Source organism: Stegodyphus dumicola, chromosome 4 (assembly GCF_044657685.1).
Source record: "Stegodyphus dumicola isolate Sdum_Otavi_A_Nest chromosome 4, ASM4465768v1".
Classification (NCBI taxonomy): domain Eukaryota; kingdom Metazoa; phylum Arthropoda; class Arachnida; order Araneae; family Eresidae; genus Stegodyphus; species Stegodyphus dumicola.
The window spans coordinates 206614274-206634520 of NC_140771.1; the positions used below are offsets into that span (position 1 = coordinate 206614274).

Sequence of the window (20247 nt, forward strand, 5' to 3'; positions counted from 1 at the left end):
AGGTAAAAACATGTCACCTTGATTGATTAGGTGAGCATTAAAGCTGCAGAAATATAATTTAGTATTGAAACATTCACCTGGTAAAGACAATTTTATTGCTGATGCTCTTTCTCGCATTATATTAGATGAAGATTCTCGAGATACTATGCTGAACTAAAAACGGATCCAGTATTTAAAAACATTTATTCATATCTACAGCATCCAGATTTAACAGTCATTAGAAACACAAGCACCCGTTATGAAATCATCAATAATCTCTTATTTTTCGCAAAAGCTACGAATGAAAATAATGAGCTAAAGCAACACCCCCTAGAACTAACTCAAGGCCACGGCACGCAGTTTGTGATGTCACTGCAATAGGGATACTTTCGTCGTCTCGCTAACTTTAAGGATGCCTTCTTAAATGTCCACTTGACAGGCTTATAATTAAACTGAACTTAAATTTTTATATTTAATTCTCATCATTATAAATCTAAAAAATACCTTGCTTTCATTAGAATGTTAAGAACTGAGATTTTTATTTTTAGAATATTTTCGATATGAATAACTAGAATTTTTAATTCCATTAAAAGTTATTACTGATTTTATAAAATTTCATCGCTGAGAAACTCTTGTTAATGAAAGAAACTTCACACTTAATGAATCGGAATTTTATTTGTATGCAATAATTAAACAGAAAGACGATTTAAGACATGAAGGCAGGTTATAGATCCTAAGAAATTAAGATAAATCCTAACTGATTTAAATTAGGAAGCTATTTTACCTGGAATTATGTAGCAACATAAAATAATTAGTTGAAAACAAATATAATTAATCAGAGATGTTTATTGGTCAAGGCTGGTAGTAATTATACTTACCACGATTTATGCCTTGACTAATAAACATCTTTGATAAATATAAGTAATAGATCTTATTTTTGACATATGTTGCCAAATAATAATAATAAATACTCAATAAATAAATAATAATAATAAATACTCAATTTGAAAAAATAACGCTAAGCTTGCAACGATTTAAATAAGTTTTTATAATTATGAGATATTAGTTCCACAGAGATAATTATATATTATTTTGCATTCTAAATGGCAAATATCAAACCTCTGATAGATGTCTGATATAGATCTAAATAGTAAACCTCTGATCTCTACAGGGAAATTTTATAACATGATTTAGCAATATTATGTGGAATGCAAATGTAACAAATCCTAAACTGGGATATTGAACACAACAAATGAAAAAGCTAATTATCATTGCATTATTAGTATCGAATGAAACCACTAACATATACCCTTAGGATGCACTAAATTATACATTACAGCTGTAAACAATTAATACAGAAATACTTTAGATAATATATACATGCTTATTTTCAATTCAGTCAACTCAAGAGGAAGGATTCCTCCAAACAGAGGAAAAGAAGAGAAAGAAGAAAATCATCAAAATTGTCTTTGCAGTCAATTCAGAATTATTCAAAACTGTCTATAAACAGCGAATGATAAATATTACTTTTTTATCATATACTGCATTTCATCAAATAAAAATGTATGGCATGATATTTCATAAAGACTACAATTTAAATTCTTTCTAAAGATATGTGTAAATTTAATGTAAAGTGCCATCTTTAGAAAGAATTTAAATTGTAGTCTTTATGAAATTATCATGCCATACATTTTTATTTACATATATATGCATGCGTATATGTATGACAATATATTCGATTTCTTTGCAAAAAAAAAAAAATTGCTTCGACATACTGCTATACAAAACATGAAATTGAAAATAATATATTTGGGGTGAAGAAATAGAATTTTAGAATTTTTAACGTATATGAATTAATTAAATTAAAAAATTAAAACATAATAAAAAATTTCATGAGCTTTAACATATACACATCTAAGAGTTGCATTGATATTGCACTATACATGTAAATGAAGGAGGAATACATAATGAATACCTTTGATAAAAAAGAAACGAAACTCAGAATTTCGTAAATTTTGATGCGTGTAGATACATAGAAATACATGCATTCTCTAAAGCCGGTAAAAATTCAAATTTTACTTTGAACAGTTTGTATTTTGCGCCTTTTAACTACATGCTTAGGTACATTATTCATTTTTTGCAATAATTATTTAATAAAGTATTTATTGCCACCATTACTAAATATTTTACTATCATATCAGCCGAATGACCGACTTCACATGCATTTATAAATACATCAAAGTCTTTCAAATTGTGTAAAGTTAATTTCACTGCTATTTTTCTCTGAATTTTGCTTTGTAAAAATTTTTGCTCCTTGTCCACTGACAGTAGTTTTTTAACTGCTACGTAATTATACATAATTATGCGTTATCGTTATTACATAAATGATATATTTATTATTGTCAAAACACTTGCATGCAAAGATTTTTATAATCGAATTTAATTATCTAAGCTAGAATTAAATACAACATTTTGTAAAATTTCATTTTTAATGCTTTACGTTATATTAAGTGAATTTTAAGAATCTCAGACATGAACTCATAAAAATTTAAATAGCATATTTTTTCAAATTAATATTAGAAACAAAATTGTCATTAGGTACAGAGATATTATCAAGGTTTTCAGATTTTAATAAATGCACTGTTTCTGTGACAAATGTATCGAGATATTTAAATGCAAGCACTCGGCAACATACAAAATGTACTTAAAATTAAAAATTTTTATTAGTCCTACATTTAATCTAATCCTAACTTTAGGTTACACATTTCTTTAATTTTCTTGGTAATGGCATTTACTACAAATTAAGTGACTAGCATGATGATAAATAATGCCATCTGCTATAGATTGAACGATTAGCGTGATGATAAACAATACTATCTGTTATAAATTAAATTAATAGTATGATTAAGTCATCATATTCATATAATGACTATTATACTTACGATAAGATTAAACTAACAGCAGCACAAGATCGACAGGATTTTATTAGCAAACATCCCTGACAACCTTCACCTTCAAAATATTTGCCTTTTCTTCCTCATCTAGTGTTTTATTGTCCTAACAGAAGTGATACAAAATGGTTGAATTTCTATAGAGACAAACAGATTATTCTGCTTCATTTGTTTACTTTATTCCAACAGCTCTAATGAAAGTACTTTTGTTAATGGAAGAATGAGAGATTGATAGAATTAATATTCACACTCAAAAGCATTGCTTCTAATGATACACAAAGTGCCCAGATACGACAAATGGCAAAATATGGTCTGGACAAAATATCTAGTTTTAGAATAATTTTGTCTCCTCACGTATATTTGACAATATTTCAATATACTGAGCCAGTAATGAAATATTTGCAGACTAAATGGTTAGATTACATTATAAGGTATTTTCTGCCTTCTTTCCGCATGCCTTTGTGGTGTAAAGGTTAGTACACTCGGTATTCGACAGGTCCAGGTTAGAGTCCAGGAAAGGCATTGTTAATTTTTCATGTCTTCTGCTTAAAAATAACCTATTGTCTCTACAGTGACGTCTGAACTATAAGGTGGTGGATGTTAATTCTTAGCCACCAGGATTTGGCAATTAAGTCCCCTAATCCTCAGTCGGCCTTTAAAAGGGATTTTCTCCCTCGTTTCTAGATGCCTTCGTGGTGTAACGGTTAACACACTCGGCGCATATTCGAGAGGTCCAGGTTCGTGTCCCGGTGATAGCATTGCTTATTTTACATGTCTTCTGCTTCAAAATAATATAATAGCTCTACAATATCCTGGCATATATTATGGTTAGGGAAGCTACAAGCTATTTAAAAGCCATCTCTAGAAACTTTAATATTTAACACATGAAAATCATTTGCAATGGATTGCAATAATAAACTAGAAAGGCTCAGTTATGATATAATTATGGAAGTAGAACTTACCTGCTAGAAGATGCCGAAAAGAGAAGCAAATGGACGACGAAAATTGTTCAACTATAATTTCAATTGCCTTCTCAAACAATTTGAAGTTACTGTAATTTTATAATGGATAACACCATTTCATTGATGGAAAGTGGCTTAAAGGGAACAGGAAGTTTTATGAATACAGTACCTCTTCTCAATCCCCAAAACCTTTCGAACACATTGTCGCCGAACTCTTTCAACTATTTATCTATATTATTAGGTACTCCGAACCTAGTAAGTAAACGAGAACTACTTAAAACTTCAATTAAAAATCATTATTTTGAATCTGATCCCGAGTCAGAAGAAGAGAGTGCTCTATATATTAATGAGCATTCATCCAAAACTAAATGCAATTTTTACAATAATTGCGTCTTGTGTGCATATAAATTACTCTTGAAATATAATTTATACAGCAATGCAAAGGCCAATATCTTTGCTTATAAGTTTATACTCATCCTAAAGTTGAATGAGAAAGAGTTTTTTCAAAATTAAAATTTGTAAAAAGTAGATTAAGGAGTACTATGAAGCAAGCTAATTTGGAGTCATTGCTATTGATAAACATAGAGAAGGCTATTTTGGCTACAGTAAAAACTGAAGATATAATGGAGGAAATATTTGCCCAGGCACCTAGAATTAAAAAATATTTAAATGGCTGATTACGAATCAACTGCTGTTTTGTATATTATTATTGGTCACTGTTATTTATTGTAGTTTATTTCTATACACACACACACATACATATGAATAAAGTGTTACATTTCTGCAAAGGTATATTTTTAGCCCAAAAGGACAATTTGCCCAGAAGGGATATTAATTTTGCTCTGCCAATTTACGTTGATTCACTATAAATGGCGAATCACTTTTTAAATTGTTGCCACCAAATATTATTACCCTGTATTATATTTAAAGAAATTAAACAATGACGAATCTGCATAAATGTATGTTTCTTGCATTGTGATAAAACAATGGTACCTAGAGCTATCAAAATTTGAATAACGTAATCTTCCATAGAATATGGGCATCTGGAAGCCCGAATTTGGAATTTGTCTTATTATCTATTTCATATTTTGTAAAGCATTTATGAGTTTTTGATTAAGAAACTCAACAATTTCAAAGTGAGCAATGGCAACATTGCACGGGAAAGAAAAACATTTTTATTTCCAGTGTGCGAGACTGTGTATAGGAAATCTAAAGATATGCTCTTTTAAATATTTTGTGATATTGCTTTTGATTTGAATCTTATGGTTTAAGCACGAAGAACCTGATATTAAATAAATAAAGTTAACACACAAACCGTCAAAAAAAGCCCCTGTGGGTGTAGTATAAAATCTGAAATTTTTCAGATTTCTTTTTTATTATTTTATAAAATTATTTTTATGATGATAATAACAACGATAACTTAAATATATAATGGCATTTCATATGGGGCTTTAGGGTCGGCATAATGCTTCCTGCCAGGGCTGATTTCTTTAGCCAATCTGCCACTGATAATATGTAAGTATCATGAAAACATTACAAGGACATTGTTTTATCTAGATGAAATTAAGTATGCAAATACTGAGGTTACTTATGTATCAATGCAACGAACTTTGCATTATTCAGTGACTTTTTACACATGAAAAAGAATGGTGTAATAAGGTATCAATAAGTTCAGTTACTGACTTACATTTACTTTTTACCTTCATTAATATTATTATCCACTTGGATGTTTATCTAAAAAAAAAAAAAAAAAAAAAAAAAAAAAACAAGAAATAAACCTACTTACAAACTGGTTTTTATCCCTTTTCATCTGAGAGACACTTAATATCAATCACTCTAATAGAAGAGTCAAAACAACTGTTCTTTTAGAAAATTTTGTAGCACAAAATAAATATTTTGCAAAATTTTGTGCTGCTATTTTGTTCGTACTGAAATTTTAATGCAATTTCGGCTAATCTTTAGAATATGGTAACAGGTAGTTTGGCGATATTTTGGTAAGGCGATAAAGGTTACTAGCTAAGACTTTACCAATAATCTGAGAAGTACACAGTTCGAATCGCAGATTATTTTGTCTCAGAGAAATGAGAGATGATGAGACATGTAATGTGACATTTTCCGGAAAATTCCGATCGTGATCTTAGCTAATAAGCACTTAACAAACAATTTCGCTGCTAAAGTGCAGTTTCGCCCATTTATTTGTTTGGCGCTTTTTACAAGAGTAAGAAGAATTGAATTTTTGTCAATTTTCTTTGACTTTTTAAGTGAAAATAGGTCGATGTGTACATAGATAAATTCAAGAGTGTGCGCAATGCAATTTATGTGCAATTCTGGGATTTTTTTTTAAGTGAAAATAGGTTGACGTGTACATGGATACCGTGTATGTGCAATTCTTAAAAACGCGGCAAGCAGTTTGCGATTCTGCACTTTCTCCCAATTTCGCACCTAATCTTCGTCATGATTAAGGATTTTTGTTCCATAAAAGTTCTAGTATAAACGTGATTTGGCTAGCAGATTGTTGGAAAAAATGTTGAGTAAAAAAAAGCCTTTACTTAGTGAAAACAAAATGGCGTCCAAAACAAAACTAGCAGGTTGCTGTAGCAGGGTTGGTCGCCAAATTTTTGCCAAAAAATCGCCAAGTTACCATAATGTAAAGATTCATCGCAATTTCTTTGACTGCAGGCAAAGTTTACAACTGAATACTTTAAAATTGAATTTGAAGCTAAAAATATTATGATTTGGCCCTTGGATCTTGGAATGCAACAAAAAGAAAGCATACAAAAATGGTGATGTTGCTTCACTGAACTGTTATGAGTATGACGGTTAATCTTTGGATTATGGTAACTTGGTGATTTTTTTGGCGACCAACCCTGCTAGTTTTTTTTTTTTTTTTTTTTTTTTTGACACCATTTTGTTTTTACGAAGTAAAGGCATGTTTTTTCTTTTTTTTTAACTCATCATTTTTTTCCAACAATCTGCTAGCCGAATTACGCTTATGCTAGAACTTTTATGGAACAAAAGTACTTAATCATGACAAAGATTAGATGCGAAATTGGGAGAAAGTGCAGAATCATCAGTTAATCTTTGGATTATGGTAACTTGGTGATTTTTTCACGAAAATTTGCCGACCAACCCTGCTACAGCAACCTGCTAGTTTTTGTTTGGACACCATTTTTTTTTTTTCACAAAGTAAAGGCATGTTTTTTTTTTTTTTTTTTTTTTTTTTACTCACATTTTTTCCCAACAATCTGCTAGCCGAATTACACTTATGCTAGAACTTTTATGGAACAAAAGTGCTTAATCATGACGAAGATTAGGTGCGAAATTGGGAGAAAGTGCAGAACTGCCCACTGCTTGCAGCGTTTTTAAGCACTGTACATACACGGTATCATCCATGTACACATTGACCTATTTTCACTTTAAAAAAATTCCAGAATTGCACAAAAATGGCATTGCGCACACTCTTGACTTTATCCATGTATACTGCTAGAGTCCAGCTAGTAACCTTTATCGCCTTACAAAAATGTCGCCAAACTACCTGTTACCATATTCCAAAGATTAGCCATTATGAATGCCTGAAAAACTTATACATATTATTGGCAGAATTCAGACAGTTCCGAAAATATGACAACTTTTACTAAGCTATACCTAAGCACCTACTTAAGACACACTAAACAGATAATTAAAAATTCACAGTCCCTAAAATGATCCTGTTATGACACAATGACACAGTACACAGAAAAAAAAAAAAAAGAGCATGTCAAGAGTGAAGGGTTCTCTTCTGTTATTGGGGGGGATGGATTCAGAAATGTATGTATGTATGCAAGTAGATGTGGATATATATGTACATACACATACATACATACCTATATTTCTGAATCTGGTCCTGATAACAGAAAAGTTCTGAGTGAAGATTCTAGCACCAATTACAGATAACGTCACAACACACTTATAAGATGTTCATCTTACTTTTATGAATTTCAATTAATCCTCAACAAGCAAGCTTATTTGTTAATTGTCTATCTGGGTTTTCATCCGCAGAGAACCCGTTGGCGCTTCGGGAAAGAACCCGTTGGCACCGTTGCATTTTTACTCGTCAAGCTCGCCATTCATCAACGATGAGCCGAGCCATAAACGTGATTATTAGTGCATGTAAATTCAAATTAGCAGACAAAACAATATATTAAGCATATGGTAGTAAAAATTCACAGATGATAAGCATGTAGATGTAAAACTAACTGGTTAAACGTGATATACGAAAATAAATTTGTATTAAATTCAAGTTAGCACAGAAAAAAATATATTAAGCATAAGACAATATATAAGGATTTATAACGGAAATAAAAATTCATTTAAAAAATATAAATTAGTATTAATATACTGAAATTAACCAGTTAAGCATGATATACGAAAAATGTTGTCTTAAATTCCAGTTAACACAGAAAACAATATATTCCTTACACCAGCAGTGGTTTGCCAATTTTGATGACCATGGTGATGCATCGAACTATTCTGTCATCTTAGATAATCAATAGTATTTTTTATTTCAATTTAATCATCTATTTATGTCACACCTGCCATCCTCTGAAAGGTTATTGTTAGAAAAGCATTAACAATATATTACCGTGTTAAAATTTTACGCCATAAAAATTGATTTATTCTCATAATTTTAGATGACAATAACCAATAATAAAAATAAAAGCAGCTGATCTTTAGAATATGGTAACTGGTAGTTTGGCGACGATAAAGGTTACTACCTGGGACTTTGGTAATAATGTGAGCAGTACACAGTTCCGATTACGCATTATTTTGTGAGAGGGAAATGAGAGATCATGGGATATGTCATGTGATATTAATGGACGAATTACGGTTCTTTAATCGGAAAAGGGGGGAAATCGGGAAAAAATCTGGAAACTTTGTATTTGGCTTTATTCTGTGTTGCGTGAAACAGTGTTCGTTAATTTTTGGATCCCATGGCCCTAACAAAAGTGAATTCGAAATGGGTATTTAATGGGATTGAAAGGGGTAGTAATAAGTGTTTCTTTAAGGTTGTGCGAGATAGAAGTAAAGATGTTTTATTAAGTTATTTATTTTACCTGGTACCTTGCCGTGAACTATAAGTATGATTTTAAAGATCCTGAAACAGAAATAAGAAAAGTTTATTGGACACATAATCAAGATTTTGAAGAAGATTAGGTAAGTTATTATTTTTAATTATTTGAGAATATTATTTTTATGCATTGTTTTAAATGTAATATGGAAGTAAAGTAATTTGGTATTATTGGGAAAATTGTTATTAGCAATGATTTAGTTTAAAGTAATTAGGATTGTAAGCTAATTTTTATTAATTTAATGTATGTGCTTATTTATATTTTAAGTAGTTTTTTTTTTAAATTTAATTATATTTTAATTAAATGATAGTTATTTTGTGAATTTTATGTTTGTAGGAATTTGGTATACGTTTTAGTTGAAGTAAACGTGCATGGAAATAATTTAAATATTTGACACGAAGTATATGTAATGTTTGCGGTATGAATTCGTTGGTGACGTTTATAATATAATAGTTAATTTAGAGGTAAAAGTTTTTGGATATTTTATTTATTTTATACGTGGAAATGTTCATATTTGGAAAGGGTATATACTTTTTCGTTATTAGGTTATTTCATATATGTTCTTTTTAACGGGTTTAAAGATTCAGAAAATTGTCATGCATTTTCGTGAAATTTTTCTAATTTATGAGAAAAAAGGAATGTACATGGATATAGTTAAGAGTGTGCGCAATGCCATTTTTGTGCAATTCTGGGATTTTTTTTTTTTTTTTTTTAAGTAAAAATAAGTCGACATGTGCATGGCTTAGTGATATTTTAATTAAATGATAGTTATTTTGTGAATTTTATGTTTGTAGGAATTTGGTATATGTTTTAGTTGAAGTAAACGTGCATGGAAATAATTTAAATATTTGACACTAAGTATTTGTAATGTTTGCGGTATGAATTTGTTGGTGACATTTATAATATAATAGATGATTTAGAGGTAAAAGTTTTTGGATATTTTATTTATATGTGGAAATGTTCATATTTGGAAAGAGTATAAACTTTTTCGTTATTAGGTAATTTCATATATGTTCTTTTTAATGGGTTTAAAGATTCAGAAAATTGTCATGCATTTTCGTGAAATTTTTCTAATTTAAGAGAAAAAAGGAGTGTACGTGGATATGGTGAAGAGTGTGAGCAATGCCATTTTTGTGCAATTCTGGGATTTTTTTTAAGTAAAAATAAGTCGACGTGTACATGGTTTAGTGATATTTTAATTAAATGATAGTTATTTTGTGAATTTTATGTTTGTAGGAATTTGGTATACGTTTTAGTTGAAGTAAACGTGCATGGAAATAATTTAAATATTTGACACTAAGTATTTGTAATGCTTGCGGTATGAATTCGTTGGTGACGTTTATAATATAATACATGATTTAGAGGTAAACGTTTTTGGATATTTTATTTATTTTATATGTGGAAATGTTCATATTTGGAAAGGGTATATACTTTTTTGCGATCAGGTAATTTCATATATGTTCTTTCTACCGGGTTTAAAGATTCAGAAAATTGTCATGTATTTTCGTGAAATTTTTCTACTTTATGAGAAAAAAGCAGTGTATATGGATATAGTGAAGAGTGTGCGCAATGCCATTTTTGTGTAATTCTGGGATGTTTTTTTAAGTAAAAAGAAGTCGACGTGTACATGGTTTATATGTATGTGTTATTTTGAAAAACGCGTAAGGAGTATGGTATTGTGCACTTTTTCCCAATTTTGCAGTGAATATTTGTCATGATTAAGCAGTTTTGTTAGATAAAATTTCTAATTCGGTTAGTAGATTGTTGGAAGAAATGTTCAGTAGATAAAAAGAAAAGAAACATGTCTTTACTTCGTGAAGACAAAATGGCGGCGGGAAAAAAAAAATAGAGGGTTGCTGTAGGAGAGTTGGGTTGCCAAATTTTCGCCAAAAAATCGCCAAGTTACCATAATGTAAAGATCAACCATAAAAGCATTTCTAAATTATTTAAAATGCACATGGACATTTTTGCGGCCAACGAAAAATTATTTTAGAGGTTGGAAACCTCATGGTTCCTAAAGCTGTTAATAATAAAAAACACAACGTGAACAGCCGAGTTACAAATTAACATTCACCCCTCCCGCCGCATTTTCTTCCTTTCATCACGAACCGAGAACCGGCATATATCTACGGAAATATTTCTATCTATTCGTTGTTAAAAAATTCAGAAAAATAATAATAAGAGAAAAATAATATAAATCTGCAAATGTGAATGACGACAGTGATAATTCAACAAAATGAACACATGAGGAATGGTTGCAACCTTCTAACAAGCGAATAGGATAAATCCGATGGGTTACCAGGTTTGAACTATTATCGCCAAAGTTGGCGATGTTTACATTTACAGGGTTCTCTGCGGAAGTGCTTCCGTCTTCCTTAATAAAGAGCACAGTTCTACTAATATTACAAAGTTTAAGCTCATATTTTAGCTTTTTATATGTTGCTTACATCTTATGTTACAATTTATAACTGTTGATTTTACAACTTAATAAAAAGTTATCTAGGAACAGCTTTAGTATTGGTCCTTTTGGCGATTTTTTTATTTGGCGACAAACTTTGGTCGCCACGGTAGACCCGGTTTTGAAGATCGGAAAAAAATGGCGGATTGTCAACAAAACCCGATCTAGAATAAATAACAATCCTAAAAAATAAGCTCTTAATCAGAATAAACAGTCTTTCTCTAATTTTCAATATTTCAAGTACTGCTATGATAAATTCTTGAAACACTACTGTAAATGAATTTATGACAATTATTATGTTATGAGTAATGAAATTTACAAAATGTTAATATTTTTAATTACAAAATATAATGTATTAAACATTAATATTTTAAGTAGTTAGTTCATATTTATATTTTATTATATTAGTACTTAGCTAATATTTTAAATTTACAAAAGGTTAATTTTTATGTTTATGAATAATGAAATTTACAAAAGGTTAAAAAATGCATTTCAAACTAGTATATGTTACTTTAGTTTCTTAGATGCTGTTATTAAAAGAAAATAAAAAAATATTTCAAACTGAAGGAAATCAAATTCAATTATAATGGGCAAGTTTTGTACTAGTGTTAGAAATATTTTTTATGATTAAATTTTGTAAATGGTAAAAATATTAAGAAGTGTGTATTTTTTAATCCCTCAATTTATTACAAGTAATTTATGATTATAATTTAAAAGCTAAAATTAAATTATCATAATGAGTAAATTTTGTACCAATGGTAATAATACAACAATCATCGTAAATGATAATTTCTGTGAAAAATTCGAACAGTCATTGGAATCCACTAGTGGTGGAGTGATAGCCACTGAACAGTGGTAGTTGAGGCTGGCTATATGGGAGTTTTAGTAGATTTCCGTAGATGTAATATGAATCTGAGCCAGTTTGTCTTAAAAAGTACTTTATGAAGGCATCCTTCTTCTGCTAGCCAGCATATGTATTTATTTTCTATTCATAATTCTCTCTTATTTTCTTATTTCTTAATTCTAAATCTTACTTCTGAAGAGAAAAAGTGTTGCATCTATAGGTCGAAAAATATGGTCAATATGTTTGCAAAATCCTGTCAGTTTTGGAAAGCATTTAAATAAATACAAAAATGCATTACACTATTTCGTGTACTGAATAATTAATCAGGGAACAAAGTATATTGTAACGTTCCTTTATTTTGTAACCAGAGTTATTTTATGCTTGGAATCTTTACTGTCAATTTCTTCCATCCGTTTTCTCACCAGAATCCAAATGAAGTTTTTATTTTGTAAAACAAACCGTGTTTTGTCTTTTGAGGCCACATTAATAGGTTGCTAGATAAGAAAAGATTTGTAGTCTTCAGCCTTGCATTATAATTGCTGATAGTTGAATTCCATGCCAGTTAAGTTTTTAACCAACTTTGCATTAAATTGATTTGTGCAGCCTTTGGGCTACAAATTTATTTGAATTTAAATTTTACATTTGAACTTAATTGTTATCATGCCACAAGTGGTTGACTGAGTCGTAAACACAAAGTGTGCCTTCTGTTCTGTACATCTAAACTTTATAATAGAATAAAAGTGTATCTTAACTTAATAAGAATATATCTAAACTTTATGATAATAACATTTAAAGACATTGAAATCAGTATCTAAGTGCTTCCCATGTAGTCAAATTTTTATATATAAATTGTACTCTTACTTTTATTATAGAGTTTTTATTACAAAAAATTCAGATTTCTGTTAGATAAAATGTTTAAGTAATGTAGAAAATTTGCATAAAATTTAAAATAAAAAGTCAACTGTTATGTCAACATACTATTAATAAAAGTAATAATACTCAGTGAAGGTTATTCACATACAGCTGTTAGGTTGTAAGATTTACAAAATTTGAGAACTCTAAATTATAAGCAATATATTCCATAATCTAAGCAACATTATATTTTTTATAGTCAGACAAATTATGAAAATGTTATAAAAGCAATAATGAAACCTGATTTTGGTCTTGATTTGAACCTATGAATTCATGCAATTACACTTTCCTTTAGTTCTAATATGAGGTAAATAAGTATTTTTGGTTGATCTTTACATTATGGTAACTTGGTGTTTTTTTGGCGAAAATTTGGCGACCAACTCTCCTACAGCAACCCTCTATTTTTTTTAAAGACATGTTTCTTTTCTTTTTATCTACTGAACACTTCTTCCAACAATCTACTAGCCGAATTACACTTATGCTAGAAATTTTATCTAACAAAACTGCTTAATCATGACAAATATTCACTGCAAAATTGGGAAAAAGTGCAAAATACCATACTCCTTACGCGTTTTTCAAAATAACACATACACATAAACCATGTACACGCCGACTTATTTTTACTTAAAGAAACATCTCAGAATTGCACAAAAATGGCATTGCGCACACTCTTCACTATATCCATGTACACTGCTTTTTTCTCATAAATTAGAAAAATTACACGAAAATACATGACAATTTTCTCAATCTTTAAACCCGGTAAAAAGAACATATCAAATTACCTGATCGCGAAAAAGTATTTACCCTTTCCAAATATGAACATTTCCACATATAAAATAAATAAAGTATCCAAAAACTTTTACCTCTAAATCATCTATTACATTATACACGTCACCAACGAATTCATACCGCAACCATTACAAATACTTAGTGTCAGATATTTAAATTATTTCCATCCACGTTTACTTCAACTAAAACGTATACCAAATTCCTACAAACATAAAATTCACAAAATAACTATCATTTAATTAAAATATAATTAAATTCAAAAACACTACTTAAAATATAAAGAGCACATACATTAAATTAATACCTACATAAATACCCATTTCGAATTCACTTTAGTTACAGCCATGGGATCCAAAAATTCACGAACACTGTTTCACACAACACAGAATAAAGCCAAATACAAAATTTCCAGATTTTTTCCCGATTTCCCCCTTTTTCCGAATAAAGAACCGTAATTCGTCCATTAATATCACATGATCTCTCATTTCCCTCACACAAAATAATGCGTAATCGGAACTGAGTACTGCTCACATTATTACCAAAGTCCCAGGTAGTAACTTTATCACCTCCAAAATGTCGCCAAACTACCAGTTACCATATTGTAAAGATCAACCGTATTTTTAGACCATGATAATTTTGATCTCCTTAGCAAAGGAAACACCAAGAGTTTACCTCATGCTACTGAAAATGTGTTTTTTTTTCCTTGGGGGGGGGGGTGGAGTTTATTAGAATATGCAGAGTTGACATATGAAAAAATGTCAAGACTCATGTGATGTAATATTAAAAGCACCAGTTTTAACTATCAAATATTTGGCTTTTTAAAAAAAAATTTAAATGCTGTGCTTTCCTAACACAAAAGTAACTTTAAGAAAAACACACAATTTATCTTTCTTGCCATCAAAGCTCTGATACCTATCAAATTCGTTAAAGTTACGTGGACAGAAATGGCGGCATGTTTGAAGCTCAGTATTTAGGGTTACCAAGGTTACCATAATTTTTCATTTATCGCTCCAAAATGTCGCCAAACAAATTTCTCGCCAAAAAGGACTAATACTAAAGCTGTGCCGTTATCTATTTCTTAAAACTTCAGTCAGAATGTTTGGGAAGAAGTCTGTAACTTTGAAAGTTGATGGAGCAATATGTAAATACCAAATTTATTTTCTTTAAAAGTAAATAAAGATTTCTTTTTCTTTGAAAAATAGATAGGAAATAAGTATTCTTACAACGATACATAATAAATAATAACATAATATTCGAAGAATTTTGAAAACAGATATCTAGGTAAATCTATATATAGTTCATGAATATTTAAGTATCAGATTTGCGATGAAATATCATTATAACCGAATCAGAAAATCAACTGATTTGTTCATACGCGATTATCGTGTTTAGCAACAATTTCATTATATACAAAACTGATAACAGTTTAAATCTGTGGAAAAGATAGAAATTCTGAAATCTTCAGCATATTCACAAATTTAAAGAGCTTAAACTGAAAACAATATTTAATAAGGAAGTACCTGTTTCTTAATTTTAATCCATAAATAAAGATAAAAATGAAATTTTTGGAAAGAAAATGTTAGCGAGCTGTTTATTATAGATAGGGAAAATGTAGATTACTAGAATTTCGTAATCAAAGTCACGTAGCACGTGTAATTATTTAAAAAGCATACCTAGAAAGAACGGCAGATAGATACTTAAGTCTAAAACGCTACCTGTATAGTCTTCGGGATGCTTCGTTCCCAAATCTTCCAATTTGCCTAGAAACTGAGCTTTTCATCCCTTACATATAGAATTTCTAGTCATAAGTAACACTCAGAAAAACATTACAAATTTGCAACAATCACTACCGTCAACAGATACAGACAGACAGACAATGAAAAAAGAGAAATGCCTTGTTTTGCAGCCGTCGAGTCTTTGTAAACGCTTGTTAAAAAATCAACCTTAGCTGTGAAGAGACTCCCCAGATGATAAACACCTTACAGCTTAAATTTCTGTACATAAATATTAAGATATTTTAATTTCAATTTAAAAGAGTTAAAGATTTTTAATTTAAAGCTTTTCAATACTATTATATATAAATAATTATAAAATAAAAATTAAAAAAAAAAAAACAGTGATTTAGTTTTATTTTTATATATTTCCTAGAATAGACTTTTAAACAAAATGAAAATGTACTTTTCCTTTTTGGGGCATTTCTATCATAAGATTTTAAATAAATAAAAATGTTAATTAATTTACATTTCAAAACATCTACCTCGTGTTATACAAAAGCAGAAGTTGAACTTTCAAAGTAACGTCATTCTGCGAGTGTAAGCGTAGGTTTTCTGTGAAAGAGTAAAATTAATGATGGAGTGTGGGGATGTTTTTGAGTTAGAACCATCGTTGAAAAATATATTAGACCAAAAATCTTTGAAATGGGTTTTTGTTGGCGGCAAAGGAGGTGTTGGAAAAACGACATGTAGCTCGTGTTTGGCTGTTCAGCTGGCTAAAGTACGTGAATCTGTTTTGATTATATCTACAGATCCGGCTCATAACATATCGGATGCATTTGATCAAAAATTTTCAAAAGTTCCAACACTTGTGAAGGGCTTTTCCAACTTATATGCTATGGAAATTGACCCAAATCTTGGAGCTACTCAACTACCAGAAGAATATTTCTCTGACGATGATCCCATGAGACTTGGAAAAAATATACAGGAATTGCTTGGAGCTTTTCCGGGTATTGATGAAGCAGTAAGTTATGCAGAAGTGATGAAATTGGTAAAGAGCATGAATTTCTCAGTTGTTGTATTTGACACTGCTCCAACAGGTCATACGTTACGATTATTATCATTTCCTCAAGTTGTGGAAAAAGGTCTGGGGAAGTTACTTAGATTGAAATCACAGTTAAGTCCTTTCGTATCACAGATAGTTTCTCTTCTTGGAATACAAGAATTCACTGCTGATATAATGTCAACAAAAATCGAAGAAATATTGCCCATAATTCGGCAAGTGAATGAGCAATTTCGGGATCCAGATCAAACTACATTTGTTTGTGTCTGTATTGCTGAATTTTTATCTCTGTATGAAACAGAACGATTAGTTCAAGAACTTACAAAATGTGGTATAGATACACATAATATTGTGGTTAACCAGTTATTGTTTCCAAATGCAACAGAGAAACCATGCTGTATGTGTGCAGCTCGTTTCAAACTTCAAGAAAAGTATTTAGATCAGATCTTGGATTTATATGAAGATTTTCATGTCACAAAGTTGCCTCTTTTAGATCATGAAGTTCGTGGTGTCAATCATATTGTATCATTTTCTTCTAATTTGATTGTGCCATATGAAGCTAAACTGAAAACCTAAATTCTATTTAATTAAATTCTATTATTAACTGAAAAGTTAAATTCTATTTTAGTAGTTTATTAATTAAATAATAAATGTGAATTTAACTTAATGTGTTTATTGGAAAATTTGTTTTTGTATTATATTTAACATAAATATAAATGAAATAATTGAATTGTTATTAATTTTCAGTGTTTTTCTTTTCACATGATATATTTTCATAAAATATTGTATGGGCTCAAATATGAAATGGTATTGCATTTATGAAGGTTTTCACAGGACAGAGGGTTTTACATCTTGAAAATGTTTTAAAAAAATGAAATGCCTAAAATATCATATTTTGAAGAAGAATTAAGTGCCTGTATCTCTGTTTAATGTAAAAGTTAAGGTGAAAAATTGTTTTACTATATTTTGAAATGCTTGTATGTGCATATAAGATTATGTTTACAGAAATGCATTTTAAAGGGAATAAACATGTATTTAGGCATACATTATATCTGTTTTAATAAGTGAATTTACTGCCTTTGGTATATTTGTTAATATGAAGGAAAATATGTATATAAAGGTACTTTTATAAATGCATTTTAAATTGAAGGAGTGAATTTTTAGTTTAGTGTCCTGCCATTTTTGTGTATTGTCCATATTTTGCAGGACTTACAATTCAGTTTTAGTACTTTCTGATTATCTGTATCTTGGTTTCAACATGAAGTAAAACTGTCAATTTTTTTTTTTTTGGGGGGGGGCTTTATTTTAATGTATGCATAGACAGTAGTCAACTGATGCATGGATGTAACTTGCATATGCTAAGAGCACATGAATTTATGTACTTTGTATTTAACTCATTTTGCCGAGTAATATTTATTAGTTCTTAATGTCAATCACGTGAATTTTTGTTTTTTATATTAAAATTTCCTGTTGCTCAGGAAATGTTTCTTTTTATTATTATTTATGAATAGAACAGTACTTTTAAGCTGTAAAGATAACCAAAAAATTTTTTACTCGTATCGTCAGTCATGAAGAAGTTGCTGTACCAACAGTCATGAAGATATGGATAATCAGAAAGTATCTTTTTTTTTTTTTTTTTTTTTTTTTTTTGTTGTTAAAGCTGAATCTGACCTAAGTGATGTATATAAGTAGTATTTTTTATGGTATTATACCACATTTTATTTTTATATTAATGTATTTGATTCTGACAAAACACTTGAGGTCTATTCACCTATGGGGAGGGATTCCCTTGTGGAAGATTTTTTAAGGCAAACTGGCTCATATGCACATTATGCAAGAGGAAAGCCACAAAATGCTGATATAACTAGCCCATTTGCTGCAATTTGAACCACGGACTGAACCTTTAGGTTGGCAAGAAAGTAATTGAATTTTATCTTTTTGAGATTTTCAAGCTGATACTTTTAAAGGTACTATTCGGTTTCGAGGGCCGTAAAAAATCGCCAAACTATTGTTGATGCCAATGCTGCCAAAATTAATTGCGGCAACCCTAATAACTGCGGCAAGAAAGGAAGTATAATAGTAAATAACTATCTAAGATGGATGTTTTAATTTAGATGAAAGGTTAATTTCATATAATACTTTTTTATTATTATAATTTATATAAAAATTGCTAAACATAACTGAATGGATGCCTGCATCGCTATTTCGCTACCGACTTATCGCTAAAGCATAATTTCATCTCGTTGGTTGTTGAAACGTAATTTTCTATAATGAAACATGCTTTTTCTTTGAAAATATTTTCGGTAAAGTGCAGAATCGCTGACTTATTTGTTTGCCGCTTTTTACAAGGGTAAAAACAATTGGATTTTTTTCAATTTTCTCTTATTTTTTAAGTGAAAATAGGTCGATGTGTACATAGATAAAGTCAAGGCTGTGCGCAGTGCCATTTTTGTGCAATTCTGGGATTTTTTTTTAAGTGAAAATAAGTCGATGTGCACATGGATACCGAGTATGTGCAATTCTAAGAAACGCGTCAAGCAATGGGTGATTCTGCACTTTACCCAAAATTCTATTGCCGACTTTTCGTCATGGGCAATTCCCAAATTGTTAAATCCATAGGATATCAAAAAAGGATTTAAAATCAAAAAAAGGATTTAAAAATTAAACTAGTATTTCAATGTCGTCTTAAGAAATATAGAACCATACAAACTTACGCAATCTGAAATCAACGCGTATGCTAGATTTGGCACGTTGTTAAATGGGCGCGTTTGCTAGATTTGGCGCTTTTGCGCATACATTTTCGCTGCAATTTTTTTACGGCCCTCAAAATGGAATGGTACCCTTTTAAATTGCTATGGAAACAAATTCCGGTTGATCTTTACAATATGGTAACTGGTAGTTTGGCGACATTTTGGAGGCGATAAAGGTAACCTGGGACTTTGGTAATAATGTGAGCAGTACTCAGTTCCGATTACGCATTATTTTGTGTGAGGGAAATGAGAGATCATGGGATATGTCATGTGATATTAATGGATGAATTACGGTTCTTTAATTGGAAAAGGGGGGAAATCTGGAAATTTTGTATTTGGCTTTATTCTGTGTGGTGTGAAACAGTGTTCGTGAATTTTTGGATCCCATGGCCCTAACTAAAGTGAATTCGAAATGGGTATTTAGTGGTATTGAAAAGGGTAGTAATAAATGTTTTTTTAAGGTTCTATACCTTGCTGTGAAATATAAGTATGATTTTAAAGATCCTGAAACAGAAAGAAGAAAAGTTTATCGGACACGTAATCAAGATTCTGAAGAAGATTAGGTAAGTTAGTATTTTTAATTATTTGAGGATGTTATTTTTATGCATTGTTCTAAATGTAAGGTGGAAGTAAAGGAATTTGGTATTATTGGGAAAATTGTTATTAGCAATGATTTAGTTTAAAGTAATTAGGATTGTAAGGTAATTTTTATTAATTTA

The 20247-nt window shown here is 30.0% G+C and overlaps 2 protein-coding genes across 3 annotated transcripts in view; one reads left to right on the forward strand and one right to left on the reverse strand.

Annotated features, from left to right (window-relative positions):
* Nucleotides 1–15879, reverse strand: part of Smg5 (Smg5 nonsense mediated mRNA decay factor) — a 150301-nt gene extending 134422 nt beyond the window's left edge. The window contains exon 1 of one of the 2 annotated variants that reach the window (XR_015040860.1): nucleotides 15719–15879. Coding sequence is in view for 1 of the 2 variants with exons in the window: in XM_035366452.2 (XP_035222343.1) it covers nucleotides 15719–15783 (65 nt within the window). In the remaining variant the exon portion in view is untranslated. The remainder of the gene's footprint in view (nucleotides 1–15718) is intronic. The other variant, XM_035366452.2, reaches the window with a different exon arrangement.
* A 388-nt stretch (nucleotides 15880–16267) lies between these two features.
* LOC118195180 (ATPase ASNA1 homolog) lies at nucleotides 16268–17827 on the forward strand. Its single transcript, XM_035366441.2, has one exon. It carries the CDS (start codon nucleotides 16350–16352, stop codon nucleotides 17352–17354), a length of 1005 nt encoding a protein of 334 aa, XP_035222332.2. The 5' UTR covers nucleotides 16268–16349; the 3' UTR covers nucleotides 17355–17827.
* The last annotated feature ends 2420 nt before the right edge of the window (nucleotides 17828–20247 follow it).

Coding starts and splice junctions, on each gene's coding strand:
- LOC118195180 (XM_035366441.2), top strand. CDS start 16,350: ATGATGGAGTGTGGGGATGTTTTTGAGTTAGAACCATCGTTGAAAAAT.